The sequence below is a fragment of the Carassius gibelio genome, chromosome A15 (genome assembly GCF_023724105.1).
Source record: "Carassius gibelio isolate Cgi1373 ecotype wild population from Czech Republic chromosome A15, carGib1.2-hapl.c, whole genome shotgun sequence".
Classification (NCBI taxonomy): Eukaryota; Metazoa; Chordata; class Actinopteri; order Cypriniformes; family Cyprinidae; genus Carassius; species Carassius gibelio.
Window position 1 is genome coordinate 16,928,600 of NC_068385.1, and position 20,193 is coordinate 16,948,792.

General features: G+C 40.6%; 1 protein-coding gene across 2 annotated transcripts in view; it reads right to left on the reverse strand.

Annotated features, from left to right (window-relative positions):
- Positions 1 to 322: 322 nt before the first annotated feature.
- The window catches only part of LOC128029385 (tyrosine-protein kinase receptor UFO), a 29,756-nt gene continuing 9,885 nt past the window's right edge, over positions 323 to 20,193 (reverse strand). Inside the window, exons 7-20 of one of the 2 annotated variants that reach the window (XM_052617145.1) lie at positions 17,664 to 17,847; positions 12,535 to 12,674; positions 12,273 to 12,420; positions 12,159 to 12,176; positions 11,025 to 11,154; positions 10,589 to 10,680; positions 6,416 to 6,511; positions 6,244 to 6,321; positions 6,063 to 6,155; positions 5,650 to 5,771; positions 4,693 to 4,802; positions 4,435 to 4,594; positions 4,196 to 4,332; positions 323 to 2,898 (exon numbers count right to left, since the gene is read on the reverse strand). In XM_052617145.1, coding sequence (XP_052473105.1) covers positions 2,463 to 2,898; positions 4,196 to 4,332; positions 4,435 to 4,594; positions 4,693 to 4,802; positions 5,650 to 5,771; positions 6,063 to 6,155; positions 6,244 to 6,321; positions 6,416 to 6,511; positions 10,589 to 10,680; positions 11,025 to 11,154; positions 12,159 to 12,176; positions 12,273 to 12,420; positions 12,535 to 12,674; positions 17,664 to 17,847 — 1,944 coding nt within the window. In that variant the 3' untranslated portion in view covers positions 323 to 2,462. The remainder of the gene's footprint in view (positions 2,899 to 4,195; positions 4,333 to 4,434; positions 4,595 to 4,692; positions 4,803 to 5,649; positions 5,772 to 6,062; positions 6,156 to 6,243; positions 6,322 to 6,415; positions 6,512 to 10,588; positions 10,681 to 11,024; positions 11,155 to 12,158; positions 12,177 to 12,272; positions 12,421 to 12,534; positions 12,675 to 17,663; positions 17,848 to 20,193) is intronic. The other variant, XM_052617146.1, reaches the window with a different exon arrangement.

A 20,193-nucleotide genomic window follows, 5' to 3' on the forward strand; every position in this document is an offset into this window, starting at 1 on the left:
GCGTCTTTTGTCTTGTTGATACGACTGGTGAGATAAAACTGAATTACCCTACGGGGATAAATAAAGTTGTTTGAATCTTGAAATATTGCTACAAGTGTGATTGCATCATATAATAATTGCTGTTAATATTGGTCACTGTCTGTTTGATTACATTTTTAATTGATTTTTCTGTACTTTCTGCCATATGCACACAAACTCACAGTCACCACTGATAAGCTACTACTAAATATTGTAGAAACTTAATTTGCTGTGCAACGATTTGTATTGTGAAAAGCAATATACAAAAAAAAAACTTCATCACACAGAAAAAAAAAAACAATTGTGCAGGTAGTACAGTTATTTTAATACAAGGTATATCAAAATCACAATAATGACATTGATGTTATTTAGAAAACATTAGACATATAAACCTAAAGCTGTACACTTGTGCACCGTAAACCGAGCCATTTAAGGAAAAATACTGGCTTTCAAAGGCACTTTGAAGCGTGCTTCTGTCTGTGATAAAATAATATTTGTACTTCTGTCAACAGAGAATGCAAAAGTTTGCTTTAAATGAATAGCTTTAGTACACGAAAAACCTGGATGAATTATAAAGCTCTTCTCCATCATTGGATAATCACTGGCTGATTTACTGACAGGCTAAATCATTTGTAAAATTACATGAAGAAGATGCAGGTTTTGACAATGAAACATCACATGCAGAAGTGTAGTTGAATGTGTCCTGTAAAATCCAAATATTTAAACACATAGTGTTTCTCATCATGAAAGACATTGATTGAAAAATGTTCTAAAAATGTGAGCATGAAAATATACACACAAGGTGACTGACAGAAAAATAGGGGGAAGTTGTGTTAATTTTGGTTAATCTTAGCCAAAATCTTCAATCAGTCAATCTGAGGGGGAAATACTTTCCAAACATTGGTTATATGTAAATAATTTAGTTTCAGAACATCTATTTCTGTTTTTGAAGTTATTTTGAAACAGCCTTTTTTATAAATATTATCATGGCATGATAATATGGTAAAAGTACATCATTAGATAAACTAAATGGATAAACAAAGAAATACAAACAATACAATGACAAAAATGATTAGTGCAAAATATACAATTTACAAAAAAAGAAAGAAAGAAGAGAAAGAAGAAACCAGACTGTGCTTGAGTCTGGGGCAGGGTCTGATGAGCAAAGACCTGTTGAATGTGTGGCCATTACACAGCTTAGTCTAGTCTACTGCCCTGTCTAATCATCTAAACCTTACAAGAAACCACAAAATTGGTCTCAAATCAATGTAAAAAAACCCTGTAGATTGAGAAACCCTTAGAAACAGTCCACATTCACCTGGAGGTCAGCTAGAGTCTGTAGGGTCAAACACAATTACTGAGGATTTGGTTTGACATGTTAGACCTAGCACAGATTACTCTCGTCATCCTCCATGTGTTTCTTTGGATAAAGATGCTGGTGAGGAGTCTTGAGAGAGAAAAATGTCTTGGAGAACAGACACAGATTCAAGCTTTGACCAGTTCTGTCCCATTCTGGAGGCTGGCAGTGTCAAGCTAGTTATCTGACCTTTGTGTCAGTGGTCATTGTAAATCCAAGCATATCCTGAGTTGATGATGAATATATTGTGCAATTAATATCAGCAGAAAGCTAACTTCACTTTAAAATGTAAAGCTTACAGAAAAGAGGCTTTAACTGGTTAGATTCAAAATTTAAGACTAGGGTGTTCTTGGTGGTGCTAGGGTTAAAAAAAGCCCACTCCCATGTCTCTTACTATTTAACCACATTTAGTTTATAAAAAAGTAACACATCTCCTAAACAAGCCGTACAATTTAAGGGATCATTCATGTGCATCACCAGAGTGTAAAACACAGAGGTACTCAGATCACTAACCCTAATGACGGGAACACACCGCACCATTTTGAAAGTCACAGCATTCCTGTTGAATCTAGCACCGTCCAGTTCCTGTTGTGTGCACATGACACAACCTGTCCAGAGACAACTGATCTACGAACTACATTTCACGACTGAACCATTGGGAGAAGTGTTACAGGAAATAATGAGTCCTCACTTCCTGTTAGAAACTGTCTCCCACAGGAAGCTTGTGATACAAGTGGTCTGTCTGCTGGTGTGCAGTGAAGAGATGATGGTCTGACGACGGCCTGTACAGGTTTGAGCAACAGCAGCACACATCACTCAATACACCAGTGATCTGATACATGGGTTGATGCTGCGCACATCACTTGTCAAAGTGGACAGAAACGTATCTCTTTGTTTCTGGTTATGATAGCGTGAAAGACAAAATATATAATTCATTTGGTTTTGAGGACTTTGGAATGAAGAGGAAACACGTTTGTCTGAAAAGCATAAAAAAGACACAATTCGCTTTAAACACTGAATGTCTGGTGGAGTGTGAGGCCTGTCTGTGCAAAATGATAGCTCAGCTCTCCAGCAGAGACGGTCCTGGTCATCCCTGCCACGGCCCTTTCTTCTTCTGATCTCGGTCCTCCGGGGAGGGTCCTTCAGAGGGCACTGGGGTGGAGCGGGACGAGGGCGAGGGAGCAGGCCCCATCAGGGTCACACTCTCCATGGAGTCGGCGTTGAGGAGGCGCTGGTTCTCATGCTGAGGGCAGATCACGTAGCGGTTGGGGTGATGGACCTCTACAGTGGCCACTGAGCCCGAACCCTTCAGGGCCCCCAGAGCACACGGGACCCCCATTATAGGGTCCCAGCCCCCCACGGCCCCCAGCTCTCCAGAAGTCTCCTCCATATTCACATAGAGGATCTCCTCTGGGTCTTGGCTCGGAAGATCTTCCAGGACCTTCTGGAGCTCGCAGCACAAGATCTCGAAGCTCGGCCTGTCCTTGGGGCTCAGGAGCCAGCAGGAAAACATCAGGGAATAGCTGGGGAAACACACAGATGGCAACCATGAGTGTTTTCTTCACACAATGCTCTGGTCTGGTTCTAATACAGTCATGGGTGGGCTGGGTTTTATTCAGTACCGTTTCCAGGTCTTTAAATAACACACTTGACAGAGCACCATACTACAGTACAGATGGTTTTACCTGCGCTTCTGTTCAGTAGTGCCACAGAAGAAGAAGAAAAGAAATGATTTTCAGTTTGCAGTCTAATGACTGACCGCTGGTAAAAGTGTCTGTAAAACCAGTTTGGAAGTTAAGCTCAGAATACAGCATTTGTGACATAATCTTTATCATTACCATTTAATTTTTTATTTTATTTTTGATCAATGAAAAATCTGCTTTACAGTGAGGCGTTTATTTAAGAGGATGGAGCCAGTTCTCATAAAAACAATCACTATCTGAATAGTATAATAGTATCTGAATTTCTTTGTCTGTTTTCTTAATTGCAGAATATTTATCATGTGCATCCAGCCCTTCGTGCTGTCTTTGCTGTAAACTGGTTTAAAGGGACAGAAGTGAGAGACTTATTTACCCTCATTTGATAAAACTGTTTTAAAAAAAATATTTTACATTTAGAAATTTCTAGAATATCTGTTTCTGGTTTTTTGTTAGTGTAAAAACTTTTCCAAAATAAAAAAGTAAGTAAGTGAAATTTTCACTTATTTTTCCACAAGATCTTGAAGTGTTCCTGTAGCTCAGTGGTAGAACATTGCATTAGCAAGCGTAAGGTTGAGGGTTCGATTCCCCGGGAACACATGAAAGGTGTAAATTATTAGCCTGAATGCACTGTAAGTTGCTTTGGATAGAAGTGTCTGCTAAATGCATTAACTGAATATTATTTAATTAAAATTTAATCAATAAAATGTACTTATTCATTTTTTTTACTTTTTACTTAACTTAATTACTTAATTTCCAAATGTGTTAAATTTACTTGAAAAATGCTTGTGCAAAAACTTGCCAAATAAAAATTAAGTAAATTTACCTATTACTTTTTTCAGAGCACAAGATGTAAATAAATAACATAAGCTTTCTGATTCATATTCTGTTTTTATATCTCTATTATCAGATTAATAAATCAAACATTATCAAGTAAATAACAAAAGCCTCAGTGACACAGCAATAAGCCTCAGAAGTCAATGACATACAGTCAAAGATGTGTTGACTCCAGCACTGCATCGTTTTCTTCTAAACACATTAGAAACCCAGCAGTGCAGCTTCCTTTACAGCAAAGCTTAGGCTGAGGATGAACGTAGAGTTGACCAGAGATCCAGATACTCACATGCTGTCCAGGCAGTCTGGAGGCTGTTTCAGACGGTTGCCCTGTCTCAGATAATCATAGATTTCACTGTTTTCCACTCCAGGGTACGGTGTCTGACCTCGAGTGGCGATCTCCCACATTGTCACTCCAAATGACCACTGCAGGACAGACAGATACACCTTCAGAGACCAGACGCTCAGAAACAGAGCATTTCTCACTATCATTCCTTCATTCTGTTTGTCAAGTAGAGGATGAATTACCACGTCACTCTTGCTGGTGTAGACTCTGTCCGCCAGACTCTCGATGGCGATCCACTTGACGGGCATCTTAGAGATGCGTCCTTGTCTGTAGTAGTCTCCGTTATAGATCTTCTTAGACAAGCCGAAGTCCGCCACACACACATTCATGTTCTCATTTAACCTGGTTAGCAGAGATCAAATTAAACACTGGGATCAATACAGGATGAAGATCTCTGTAGTGTACGGAGCACATGAGCTGTGTCTCACATCAACACTCACATGCAGTTTCGAGCCGCCAGGTCTCTGTGGATGAAGTTTTTTCTGCTCAGGTACTCCATTCCTCTGGAGATATCCGTCATGAACTTCACCAGCATCTGAGACGGCAGATACTACACAGAGAAACAGATAATCCAAATGTTTAAATCATCAATGCTTCATGATTCATCAGTCAATAGTGGTTTTCTTCTTGTTCTTGTTCTGACAGATAGATGGAGCCAGAGACTTTCCCAGCTTCTGCTCTGACCACACACACAATAACACAGATCATAGACCAGTGGGCTTTAGAAACACTTCTGCAGTACACTGTGTTCCTGACGTCTGTGCTTTATAGAGGAACTTCATTTATGATTACAGAGGAGTTTCACAGCTCTGACCAGGAGGATGTGCATCTAGCCACAAAACAAACCGGTCATCAATTAGATCTTGACAGAATCATTCATTCAGAGAGAACAGCCAGCTTTCCTCCAGAGTTTACATTCAGCAGTGATGGTGTAATGTCTGTGTAAAAGACTTCTTTTAGAGAGTAATAATGGTGCCAGAGAGGACAACCTGTGCCAATTTGTGTCAACAATCCCAAATATTAAACTTTTTCTTCAGATAAATACATTATTAGTTAAAGGAATTGTCCACCCAGGAACAAACCAAACTCTACTCAAGTTCAAGTGGTTCGGACACACAGGTGCATCTCAATAATTTAGAATGTTGTGGAAAAGTTGTGAAACTTGTGTATTAAATGAATTCAATGCACACAGACTGAAGTAATTCAAGTCTGTGGTTCTTTTAATTGTCATGATTTTGGCTCACATTTAACACAAGACCAGGTGTGTTTGATTAAGGTTGGAGCTGTGGACCTCCAGGAATGGAGTTTGAGACCAATGTCTTAATCAATGCTGAAGCACTCTACGCCTGATCTAAGTCTTGATGCAGTTCTCCAGAGCTCTTCAGTGTTGCCCTCACCACAGGTGCGTCTCCGAGTCTGGAGTACAGCAGGTAGCTGTGGAGGTCACCGTGCTTCATGTAGGGAAGAATGACCACAGGAGACGGATAGCCTTCACTCTCCACCGTCTGCAGACACACACCTGTCACACAACACACAGTCCATCACTCTTACTCTTACAGTACAATCTGTCTTACTCTGAGGATATGATTCATGTGAAGAGGCACAGGTCAAAATATTGACTTGCTGATGTCTGCCGCAACTTCTTTCATGTCCTTATTTCTGTGATTAAAATATTCTCAGCTACTGACACGATGCACTTTAATAATTATGTGTATTAATATACTGTCTTGATGTGTTTCCTGAAGTATTAGACCATGTGACTGGCCTCCTGTTACTGTATTTGGGAGACTGAAAGAGTGAACATACTTACCGAGGAGCCGCATGACGTTCTGATGATCGAACTCCTTCATGCACGCCGCTTCTCTCAGGAAATCTTCCATTTCAGTGCGAGTGCAGATAGCAACTGAGCAATACACAGCAGGAGGACGAGGTTAGTCTGATGAACATGATCACAGCTGTTTTCAGAGATGCTGCAGTCGCTCTTGACTCACTTTTCATGGTCTTCACTGCCACTTTGAGCACAGAGTCCTCCTGAGAGAGTGAACCCTCCATCACAGAGCCGAACTCACCTGCACACACACACACACACACACACACACACGTTACGATCTGATCATCAGACAGTACAGCACCTGGTTCTCTACAGTATTTATGTAAGCTCACCTTCCCCGAGTGTTTTTCCCAGCGTTAGCTTGTGTCTGTCCACCATCACGTCCTGTAGCTTTTGCTTGAGCTCATCGCTGATCCCCAGAGAGTTCACTGAGAAAAGAACGAGAGATCTGAGAGATCAGCATCCCATTTCAAAGTGTTTTCAACAACGTGTGAGAAAAACAATAGATTCTTTAGAGAGAAAACTGGGTTGGACTCTGACACAATGCTGTTTCTTCTCCGTACTGTAATACAATCATCGAGTGACAATCAACCAGAGTCAGGTGAGAGTTAAAGGTGATATCTGCTGACGCTGAATACACAATGATTTTTATGTTTACACACACTTTATTTCAAGTGTCTGCAAGTTAACATGAACTTGCTGATCATGTGTTATGTACATTTAAGTCTGAAGCTTTTTGAAGAGACAACTGTCTGTATGCACCGGGGGTCTAAGAGTAATGCGATTTCAATTCTCTGTATGCATGTACTGTACATGTGGAAGAACTGACAATAAAGCAGACTTGACCTGACTTGATTTGTCTGTTTTATTTCTATTCACATGACAAAATGAGAGGTACTAATGGAATGGCATTTAGGGCAAAATTCAAAAGGAACTGCAAATTGTATTTGCCAACCAGAAAAAAGTAGCAAAAAGAAAACTGAAAATTGTATCTTCAATTGCATTTTAAATTTCAGAATCAGAATGAGCTTTACTGCCAGGTATGTTTAGACATACACGTAATTTGTTTTCATGACAGAATCTCCAGCGTGCAACAGAATGACAGGGAGAAGAGCAGTGGGGAGAGAACAGAGCCCTGGGGAGCTCCGGTGCTGATTGTACGGGTGCTGGATGTGTATTTTCCCAGCCTCACTAGCTGCTGCCTGTCTGTCAGGAAGCTGTTGATCCACTGACAGACGGAGGTGGGCACGGAGAGCTGATTTAGTTTGGGCAAGAGGAGGTTTGGGATGATCGTGTTGAAGGCCGAGCTGAAGTCCACAAACAGGATCCTCACATAAGTTCCCAGTCTGTCTAGGTGTTGCAGAACATAATGCAGTCCGATGTTTACTGCATCGTCCACAGACCTGTTTGCTCTGTAGGCAAACTGAAGAGGATCCAGCAAGTGTCCAGTGATGTCCTTCAGGTGGGCCAGCACCAGTTTCTCAAATGACTTCATGACTACAGACGTTAGAGCCACAGGCCTGTAGTCATTTAGTCCAGTAATTTTGGGTTTCTTTGTGATGGGGATGATTTTCGGACTTGAGGATGGGGACCAGCTGGTCAGTACAGGATTTCAGGCAGGCTGGTGTAACACCGTTTGGGTCTGGTGCTTTTTTTCTTTTCTGCTTCCGGAAGAACTGATGCATCTCATCTTCTCTGATTTGAGGTGCAGGACGTGGAGGAAGTGAAACTGCAAATGGGTGACTTTCTATTGTTGTTCCAAAAAGACAGAATCATAGCTTGTAAGACATTGTAAATGCAATTACAAATGGACTTTGTGTTTCCATTTAACATTTGGCAGACATTACATCCATTGAAAAGAAAACGGAAAAACAAATGTGCAATTTGCAACTGGATTTAGATCTATACATCCACATATTGAAAATGCAACTGCAATACAATTTGCAATTCCTTTAGAATATTATTGTCTAATATCATTTCATAAGATACATTTGAATACAACTGAAAGTCAAATGTCTTTTGTGAGAGTGAATTTCACTCAAAGAGAATGTCCTTGTCAAAGTCAAGATTTAACAGATTTTGTTTTCTCAAATATTCTAATAATAAACAAAATAATAATAAATGGCCAATACTCTGGTGGTCTGGGTTCTCAAAAACTTGATATACTTGTGCATAAAATTAACTCAATTAACAATAAAATGAACCAAAGGGAGAAGAGCAGGTGCGTTAAAAAAAGTTTTCCTAAGTATTCTGTTTCACTCAGAAACACGATATGGAAATAGTTCATTTGTTCTTGAGTTGTGTTCATATAATGTTCCTATAATCTGAAGTGTGATGAAAGTAAGCTGATTTGGCCTGCAGTCCAGAGGGCTATGGATGGAGTGATGAAAGAATGAGAGAAGAGCTGTGATGACTGTGACACAAGCAGATGTTTCTGTTTTCACTGACATGGTTAGATGAATGAGCTCTTCCCAATTACCTCTATCTGAAGAACGCCACTGATTCTCCTGAAGCATGAACTCAGCAGAGGAAGTGAAACTGTATTTAGCAGCAGTGTCAAAACATCATATGATTTAACAAATGTTGCAAGATTGTTTTGCTCTTCAAATGAACCAAGATGGGACACGAGACAGAAGTTAGGATAGACAGAGAGAGAGCAAACAAACAGAAAAAGGGCTTGTTATGGGACTTGTCCAGATGACATCCACCCTTTACTACTGCTCAAAACAAGCTCACGCTTTCATGACCGTCCTCCATCTCTATCTCACGACACATGACATCAGGCTTTACTGCAAGGTTCTGGAGCAGAAACCAAATGACATGCAGACCATGAGCTGGTGCAGAAGTTGAGCTCATGACAGCAGTGAGAGATGCATGAGAGTTACAGTCAAGATCTGTCTCCACTGCAGTTCAACTCTGAACTCATTCTCAGGTCACGGTGTATCAAAGATCAGAAAAGTGCACTTGAAAGACTTCCTGATGTTAAAGCAATATTTCAGGTTCAGAGCAAGTTAAAGGGGAAATGAAGCAGTCAGACAAGTTTACATTATTTCGCAAACTGATTTCCACTTTAATAAAAAAAAAAAAAAAAAAAAAAAATTAATGTAACCGTTTAAAGAAAAAAGATATTTTGTTATGACTTTTGGAGCAAGGGCTCCACTATCTTGCAGTACCACAGTGAGTGATGTTCTCTCCAAGGCCAGTGAAGAAATATCACACAAATGTGCTTGCTTTTCACCATAAGTACATGCATATCGAAAACACCAAGATGTCTAAATCACAGAGTTTTGATCATGGTATCTAAAAAATGGCTCGACATTGTTTACTAAATAATGTTAACTACATAATGTAAACTTGACTGACTGCTTCACTTCCACTTTAAGCTCAACTGCATTAATGGTGTAATGTTGTTTATGACAAAACATATTTTTGACTGTCCCTCTATTAAAACTGAGGTTATAATGAGACACTTCCAATGGAAGTAAATGAGAAAAAACAAATAGACAAAAAAAAACAAAAAAAAAAACATAGGCATTAAAATACTCACGTACAATACAGTGTGTGTCAACAAGAGTTTAGTGTGTGCTTTTCTGGTTTAGTAAGGCACTGCTGTCAGTTTCCATCAAGGATTCTGCTATGTTCCTGATTATCTCTGTCAAGCTCTTGTATAAAGTGCTAAAATAAAAGTCACTTGACTTAAAAAGTTAGGGTAGAGTTAAAGTCAGGTATCCTCATGCAGGAATTTGCTTAAACTTGTTCAAAGTTTATTCGATTTTGTACCATTGCACATTAAGCCTGATAAATAAATGCTGTAAGAGTGTTGTTCAGGATTGTTTCGTGTTAGCTGCATCAGTCTAAAGCTTATGGACAGGAGTTTGTTGAGCAATACTGATGCTGGACTTCAGTAGCACTGAATGTAAGAACCTGTGAAACATCATAATACAAGCTGTTTATGTAATGAGTGTGTGTGGCACTGACAGCATGTGTGTCTGTTTGCTGAGGTTTATTAACTCCAGCTCTGACTTCATGATGATTTACTCAAGCATCTACACCAGCAAGTTTCACAGGTAACGTGTGTGTGTGTGTGTGTGTGTGTGTGGCGGTTTTCCGTCAGGTTTAAAGCCAACACCCATTTCTCATGAATATGTGTCATCTATTGGTCTCTGTTTCTCTGTAAACTTCTCTCTATCCAGTTTTGTTGCTCCTGCATGTCGAGGCACATGGGTGTCAGCACGTCCCTGTCAGAGCCAAATCCACCAGTTTTGAGCGTGAGATGTGATAGCAGGTTATGAGTTTCCTTCACAGCTCAAGTGTGTGCAGTAGGGAGCCTGACTGATCTTCTGTCATGAGATACACTCGAGACCATTAACTTACATATCTATAACTCACAGCATCACTGATGGTTGAATTTTGAGCATTCTACCAATAAAATGAAAGGCATATAAAACCTGGTTACAGCTACATGTGTGAGCAAGTAAAGACTCGAATGTTCACATGTTACTCACGTGTGGCTTCTGCTGTGCGTCGGCTGTATGTTCGACGAGCTCGGTATCGCACCACGAGTTCACCGCTCTCCATCATGGGCTCAAACGCCTCACTTTACAACAACACACACAAAAGACACTCTTTGAGCCCACATATTCTTCACACGGGACAGTAACTCTCTTCCATTTTCCATTACTATATCCAGTTATTATATTTTTGGTAATATCTAAACTATACCTGTTGTAACCATTGCTAAACCAAAATATGTCCACTTAAAACAGCTCCTAAAAGGAATGAAGATCGCCTCCTGGTCCCTGTCCCTTAGCTCTTGTCTCATGTAGAGTTATGCTGGAAACTGTTCATTTTCTAGCTAGGTTTAACAGTAGCGTTAGCATCTCTGCTCACAGCCACAGCTCAGAATCCAGCAGAGAAAGCAGAAAGCCTCATTACACCCACCCGAAGCGTGTCTCCTTCCGCCTCAGCCGGGTCACGTAGACGGTCAGGAGCACAGTGAGAGCGACGGCGGCGGCGATGGCCATGACCACGTACCACCAGTGCCAGGAGAACGCCGGAGGACTGTCCATACCTTCACACAGACGCAGAGAGACAAACGGATTCAAAAGAGTGTGTGTCGCTGTCGGGAAACCTAGTGAGCTGCCTACTTAGGACATGGAGCTTGTCCTTGAACAGGACTGTGAGGGATGATTTTCAGTAAAGCTGAGTAAAAACCATTGACTTCTTCAAATCTGACTTGGCATTGGCCACTGGCTGGACAGATTTAAAACCGGTCTGAAATCTGCCTTACACCAGAAGAGCATTTAGTGTCGCCACCTGAGAGTTTGTATTGCAAACCGGTCACAGCCAGTGTTATCTCCATTACTGAAGCAGTCGTGAGCTGTAGTTTACGTCTAGTTAAGTCACCCCAGGCCAGACTCAAACTTGGGTTGTGTAAATAAACCATACCATCCCGCTGCACTACGCTCACTCCCCACCAGCTGATATCTGATGTGTCTTTATATTTGATCATGGTCATCTGTTCAGAGACTAGAGCCTGGAAGTGTTTTGTTCAGATGGTCATTGGTTGAATTAGCTCATTAAAATGACTTCAGTGCAAGACAGTCCACATTTACAGCAGGGTGTTTCTTCTAGAGATCGTCCGAAAGGCTTTCCACATGCCTCCCACTCAACGAACTCCTCTGAGGTTTTGCCTACAACTACTTTCCTACTCACATTTCTTTCTGTTCATTTCTTGCCCTCGTTTGTCTTTTTATTTCCTCTTTTCTGAGAATGTAACAGCAGACAGAAAGAAAAACAACAACATTTTAAGAAGGGCTCTAAATAAGGGAAGTAAAGGGAAAAGTCCACTTCTATATCTTGTGTGGGTCCTATTTTTGTGGGAGGCGATGTCTGAGATGAGTTACATGTAGCATCTTCCCAACAGCAAAGAACAACTTCATTAAAACTTACACAAGCAGAGAGCTTTCTGTGAGGGATTGGGTCAAGGTAGAACAAATATAATTAGGTCAATACAAAAACATTTACAAGTCAGTAAAAAGTTCTTATAATGGTGTGTGTGTGTGTGTCACTCACCTCTGGATTGCCCTGTTTCTGCAAAACATTGCAAGGAAAGAGTGTGTTAACATTCAGTGGAACTGTTTGACCTGTGAGAATTTAGATGTGGTGACTGTCTGCTTGCTTTCACACCTGCAGGAATGAGTGTGATGGTTTGGAGGGGTGTCCAGGGCCCTTGTCCCGCTCCGGTGTACGCACACACTCTGAAGGAAACGTTCGACAGGGGGACTGAGAGATTGACAAACAGCTCTGTGTCCAAACCTGTGTCCACCACAACCTGCTGCATGGGATACACGCAGAACAATCCATCATAAAGCAATCCAGAGATAGAGGAATGGAGCAAACACAAATATTGTGTGTGTGTGTGTGTGTGTGTGTGTGTGTGTGGGGTCACCTGTCCCAGGTTAGGTGCGCTGTACTCCATCCTGTATCCCTGCAGATGTCCGTTCATCTTTCCAGGAGGTTCTGTCCATCTCAGGATCACTTCTGTTCCGTTCACCACAGCTGTCACATTGTCTGGGGCTGCGTCTGGAACTACAACACAAACAAAATGCCACAAATTAACAATCTCCTTCAAACTGTGTAATAACTCAGGCTCAGCAGAAATATGCTACTGTAACTACATTTCTGCAAAACTGCAAATTTCACTGCAGTTTACAGGCGCATTTTAACAGACCGTTAAGGTTTTTGACCGATTAATTAAATCAGTTAAACGGTTTTAAAAGTTATTGATTTATTTTCAGTAATTTATCCAAATATTTAAAAAGGTTTGCTGCAAGGTTAAAATATGTGATGCATATAAACTAGGGTTGTAACGGTTCACAAAATTCACGGTTCGGTACCTTTTAGATACAGCAAAATGTAAAACCATCTCAACTTTTCAGAATGCCGCAAGCGCACCGCGGGTCATGTGACAAGAACTAACCAATCAGCTTCATCCTTTCCCGTAACAACGTTGAAAGCTCAGCTAAGATGAAGGAACAGCTGATCATAGCTGTATATGGATTGCAATTTTGAAATAAATTTAGTAGCAGAGCTACTGCAAGCGATTTTTAGAGCTGCAAATCCATTTATCCTTCGCTGAAATTTCCGCGTCTTCATGGAGAGAGCACGTCATTGATGCTTAGCAAAGGCAGACAACTCTAAAATAAAGACTTTTTAATAAAAAATAAATAAATAAATCAGAATCACTTGCAAGAGATGGCTAAAAAATGAATAGAAAATGCAGACGTTTTCATTGTGGAATTAAAGCTGTTACAATCAATAATGGATGTTTTATTTAGAGAAAACACTGTAAATTAGTTCAGTAACTCAGGTCAAACAACGATTACATTAAAACATAATCATCACCACCCGATGACTTTTGCTCTTGACTTGCAAAACAAATTTTAAAAGTAAAAAGCCACAAGCCAAGATCCTAACTAAAGCAAACACAGAACACTATAATAGTGATACACAGATTGTGATTTTCTCGTTTGGTGATTCTGCTTGTTAACATCAGGTGTCTTCAATAATGGTCAATCATAACTCAATTAACTTCTTAATTATCTCATTAACTTCAACTCTGCTTCAGTGTTACTTTTAACACTGCTTCAGTGTTTATATGAGTCCACACTCAAGAGTGTTAAATTAACACTGGGGATTTTGCTGTGCAGACTGGACTATTGTAATGCTCTCCTGGCTCTTCCTGCATGTACTGTCAAGCCTCTGCAACTGATGCAGCAGCGAGGGTTGTCTTCAATGAGCCAAAAAAAGCGCATGTTACTCCTCTCCTCATCAGGTTACACTGGCTACCAGTAACCGCTCGCATCAAATTCAAGGGACTGATGCTTGCCTACAAGACGACCACTGGCACGGCACCAACTTACCTAAACTCTCTGGTTAAATCTCATGAGCCCTCCAGAAGTTTGCGCTCTGCAAGTGAACGACTCCTTGTGGTGCCATCCCAAAGAAGTTCAAAATCACTCTCAAGGACCTTTTCCTGGACTGTGCCCAGCTGCTGGAATGACCTCCCAATCTTAATTTGTACAGCTGAGTCCTTTCCTTTTTCCCTTTTGAGTCCTTTCCTTTTCTTGTCTCTTCATAAAAAAAATAAATAAAAAAATCTGGCTATGTGTTCTGTACTAGACTAACTGAGACTTGTCATGGCACTTGTATTCTGTTGTTGTTCTCTTGTTGACCTGACTGCTTCTATTGTTCTCATTTGTAAGTCGCTTCGGATAAAAATGTCTACTAAATGATTAAATGTAAATGTAATTTACATAAGATTGTCGGTAAATGGTTAATAATCGTTTAAAGGTTAGGAAAAATAACCAAAATGGACATTCCTACTAGAGGCAGTATAACACCAACAACTTTTGACTGTTTAAACACAAATTATGATTACAAGTGTATATTATTGATTAATACACACTGTTGTTTATGTTTTATATGTATTTATTTGTTTTTGCATCACATCTGCACTGTATGGATTTTCTGATGTAGTAAACGTGCTTCTTAGCTCACCTGGTACAGCACTGTACACAAATGTGTAATGAAACAAAATCCATATTAACTGTTTCTGAATAAACTGAACACACTGTGTAGCAACAGACACTGGACATTTCACTTTGAAACTGCCATGAAACATGAAAATGTATTGCCACCCATCATTGAATTCACTTCACTACCAAAGACTGAAACGCTCCAGGAAAGCTCTTTTCATTCTGAGCTGATCAAAATGAAAACAGCTGATCTCAGGTGAAAGTCAGATGGCTCTGTGTGCCGTTGATCAGCTTTTAAAAGTAATTTTTAGGAAATCAACTCATTATTTATTCTCTGACATGTTGGTGTTTTATCTTTCTCTTGGATGATAAGATGCACGGAGTAAACAGCTGGATAAAACAAAAACTGTCCGTCTTCATTTCAGGCTGCAAAGCAACAAAATGTGATTATTTGATGTTTTATTAACAGGGATCAGGAGGAGCGCGTCAGATACTTATCCTAATTAACACCAGTGGAGCACACTCAAGTTCATCAACACCATGGTATAAATACTTACATTGAAATATAAATACATAAAGTATAATTATTAAGTATAAATACATAAATGTACTTATATTTCACTGCTGGTCATATGCTCTCCATATAACCATGTATGTGAGAAAAAAAAATCTTGACTGCTGACTACAGCTGACGTCCCTCTGTCCACTGACGGTTATCAGCATCCCATACAGGATACACTCATACGGGGAGCGGGGTACTCCTGGTTCGGCTTGGAGCACTTCCCCACACAGCACGGATAATAAACATTATCATACTTCAGCTAATCATATAGAAGTGTGAACTCCTGACATTAACGGGATGATTCTCTTCTACACCATCACTCCTACACCTACATGCATATTTAATCACCTGATATTTATCTTTATTTTTACACAAAATTGAATAAAAAAAAAAAAGAGGGAAAGAAATCCCAGATGATAACTACATTCCACTCACAGCGATGTGATGTGGTCATGAGACAACAATGTGAAACACGTACAATGTCTGCTGTTGCGCTGCTGCACTGGTTTTCTTTCACTAGTATAAGTGTTCTCTGCAGCAGTCAGTGAGTAGAGAGATAGTATTACAGTCTGAACATATTTACACTTATGACATATTTAGCAAAAGTGCTGCAAAGAGCCTCTTTTACTTTCTCTCCCTTTCTTCGTTCAACTCATTTCATTAATGCTGTTTCTGTTTCTAATGCAGAGCAGCAGAAAAAACAACACACACTGGAACGACTGCAGTCATGGTCTGGAAATAGCTGTGTGTGTGTGTGTGTGTGTGTGTGTGTTTGCTAACCCTAACAGCAGAGTAAGGCTATTTCTGAGTATATTTTCCCCATTGCAGGTATGAAAGTGTATTGTTTGTTATTGGAGGAACATGGCGAGGTACTCTGATGATGTTATCGAGAAGAGTTTCACGTCTGATTGTTTCCACATGTGTTTCTGGCTCACTGCTGTGAAAATAGCATTCTGTCAAAAGTCTCTGCCTTCCTCTCCGGTCTCTCTCAGGCCTAGCCCTCTCTCTCTCTCAGTAACTTTCCTTAGTGGAAATCTTCTACATTTCCAGTCCAAGCACACAGTGCAACCCGCATGAGCAGAGCGCCGGAAACCAGGAGACATGAAAAATGGCCGGACACGAAACTTTATGAGAGTGAAACATGAAGGACCTCGTCAAAAATCCCATATGAATATACAGGATTCTGATTTTATTGGGTGCAAATCATCTGGTTTGTCCAATAAATTGGTGGGGATCTACCAAAAGAAATAAATAAATTGTAAAACATCTGTATTCATTAGTGTAATGAAAATAAGGATTATGTGGACAATGTGCTTTACTATCATGAAGCTAACAGTGCAGTTTTGATCCTACATTAATGAATGAGGAGATGTGAGCTGCACAGATGAGAAGCACCAGTAAACCTCAGTCTTTAGCTGTGAAATGACTCAAGCGTTTCACACGAGCTGCTGTACAAGGCCCCAGCCTCGGTCTTAAAGCAATTAGTCACATATTGTCTCGTTTACTGTTTGTGGTATAAAATCTGCCTTCAGAGAGGTTTCTCTCATGCAGACCAGGGCTGAGTTTATAAGAAAACACACTCCATCTTATCGTGCTTAATCCTGTTCTGTTCACACACAGTTTAGTCATTTACTGGAGTGACAACCACATTACACAACCCAAAGATCTCCAGAAAAAAAAATATCTCAGCAGTACTGAAAACCACATTTACAATAAGTCTATGCAGTGCGTACAAAAGTGAACTAGGAAATAGTTGTTATTAACATACTGAGATGTGCAGAGTCGTCTTTCTTCTGCATGCACAATACAAGAATAGCCTTGATTCATTTCTGTTGCCAGATATGAGAAAAACAAGAAACACAATTATTCTGAGTAAAAATGCTGAAATCCAGAGATGTTATAGCCCACACCTGCACACTTTAACAACAAGTCAAATATTTAAAAACAACACAGCCTGACTATAGTTCAACTACTTTCATTTCTGGGTTGACTGTAGCTTGGCAAACACTTTAAAGCTGTGATTATGATTATGTAACGTCAGGTTTGTGTTAATCTGCTCAAACAGAAACTGCTAAACCAATTTCATTGTGATGTCAGTGACCATCTTTCTCTCTCTCTGTTTCTCTCGTCCCTTGGGCAATGTGGGACTCTGGGAAACTGACTCTGGCAAAGAGTGTGTTTTTTCTTCTTTCACAAACCCCCTCTTCTTTTCCCTGTTCTATCCATCACAGCACTCTCTCCGCCTCATTCACTTTTCCCACAGTGTGTGCGTGTCTGTATTTCATCCTCTCTTGTTTTGGCAGAGTAACTCAAAGGTCATGTAAGGTCAGGGCAGACGAGTCAGAGCTGCTACATGAGGACAGAAACAAGGCTGCGTGTTTAGGAAAGCACGTTCTCCCTGGCGTTCAGTGTTTAGACCTCAGACGTCTATCTCCTGTAAACACAGGTCCAGCAGTGAGGATGTGAGGATGTGTGTACCTCCTTCACTGGTGCTGACGCTCATCCAGACGCTCCAGTTAGAGACGCCCTGACTGCTCCAGCAGGCCAGTCTGAGATCATACTGACTGAAGACCTCCAGACCCGAGATCAGACGACTGGTGACCGGCGCGCTGACCGTCTGACTGGAGATCATCTCATCAGAGGCTTCACCAGAGGCTTTGACCTGAAGATATCGTATTTGAACACAATCACTACATGGGCTCTTTACTTAGCATCTCCTAGTGACATCTCTAACAGGGATGAAGATCTCCTATGGGTCTGAGGAACAGACTTTTAGACAATCAAACACTTTCATTATATGAAAAAATGTTAAATAGTGAAAGTCCATTTCAGTTCACACTTCAACCAATCTCACTCTTCAAACAATCAGTATATTGAATGGACATCCAGTTTCTATGGACAAATATTTTAAGAAATGAGGCAGGGAGAAGTCGTGTTTGGTGTTAGGACACAGAGAATGATCTCTGATATCTGAGGGAAATGTGTGACATTCACTTTCTGTTCAGGACAAGAAGAAGTACCTCTATCACTTCCCCTTTCCCCAAGATCCCGTGCTAGTGTCGGAGTAAACACAGCCACATTCAGGATAAATTATGACTTATGAGTTTATGTGTAAACAGATACTTATGGCACAGTTCTTGTTGGTAAGTTACCAAGTTTACATGTGACATGAGAAAAAGTGTCACACTTCTCACTTAAGTTATACTGAAACTAGAATATTCCTTCATTCATAAACACACACACACTCACACACAGACACACACACACACAGACACAGACACAGACACACACACAGACACACACACACAGACACAGACACACACAGACACAGACACACACACAGACACACACACACAGACACAGACACACACAGACACACACACACACACACACAGACACAGACACACACTGACACACACTGACACACACACACAGACACACACAGACACACCACACACACACACACACACAGACACACACACACACACACAGACACACACACACACAGAGACACACACAGACACACACACACACACAGACACACACACACACACACACACGCACACACAGACACACACAGACGCACACAGACACACACACACACACACACACACACAGACAGACACCCACACACACACACACAGACACACACACACACACACACACACACACAGACACACACACACACACAGACACACACAGACACACACACAGACACACACACAGACACAGACACACACACACACAGACACAGACACACACTGACACACTGACACACACACACACACACACATGAAAACAGCTCGCTCTGCACCAGAAACATGCTGTCAATGCAACAAACATCAAACACTGGCAGAAAACAAATATAGATAGAAACTATATAACAAAACTATATAGACTTTATAGATGCACAAATGCTTCATTGGCATGAACTGCATATAATTCAGGTTAAGCCAGGAATAAAACAACAAACAAACAAAAACAAAGTGTGAGTCTCAGAGAAACGCTTTAGAAATGTCTAGGGTCAAATGATTAATAAAATATGATTCCTTTAAACAGTGCTAAATAAATAACTCTGGCATAAGTCATCTTACCTTATCTCAATTCTCATTAATGTAAAGTGAAGAACAAACTATAGTATGTATCTTCAAATAAAAAGTGTACTGTACATCAATTTTCATTATTGTACAGTGCAGATAAGTATTTTGTTGACTTTACAGTAAAGAGATATGATAAAATAATAATTGATAAATAATGATTTATAAATGTAGACACTACAACACATTTATGACAAGATACACGTGTCTCCTTTCTTCTGTTTTCCTCACAGTTCCTCAGGTGCACTTAAACTGTGAGGAAACCCCATCAACACAACTTCTCCCGTCTGCAGAATAACACACAGACAGTAGTGATGTTCATCCTGATGTAGAGTGACCGGGTGAATGAAGAAGTGACCGATGACTGCTTCAGTGTGCTTCAGTGTGAAGGAGCAGATGGAGGAGCTGCTGTTCCTGAGAACGTGAAGGGGTTGCTTCTGGAGCGAGGTGAGTCAGGACTGATTCAGAGTCAGTGAGACGCTGTTAGTGAGCGGTCAGTTCATCTCTGTCCGTCCGGTCTGACAGACCTCAGAGCAGCAGTCACAGTGACCTGAGCATTTCTGGACTGAGCTGACACATGGCTCTCTTCTACATCTTTCACTTCAATTCAGCGTTAGAAAGAGGACCATTAGATGTTTCTTAAATATTTATATTATAACTGAATGCCACAGCTAAACTGCAAATTGTACGATTGCTTTAATTTATAATTTATTAACAGTCAGCAGCTCTGTCCGTTCAGAGAGTATAACCTGATGAATAACCTTTCTTTCTTTCGTGGTCTGTCCACATCTTCTGGTTGTTCTTTGTTCTGTCTCTTCCTCTTTTTCTCTCGGTCAGTTTCTCCAGGTTTGTGTTTAGTCTCGGTCTGGACGGTTGGGTTGTGTGGAGCCGAGGAACAGAGGAGGGATCAC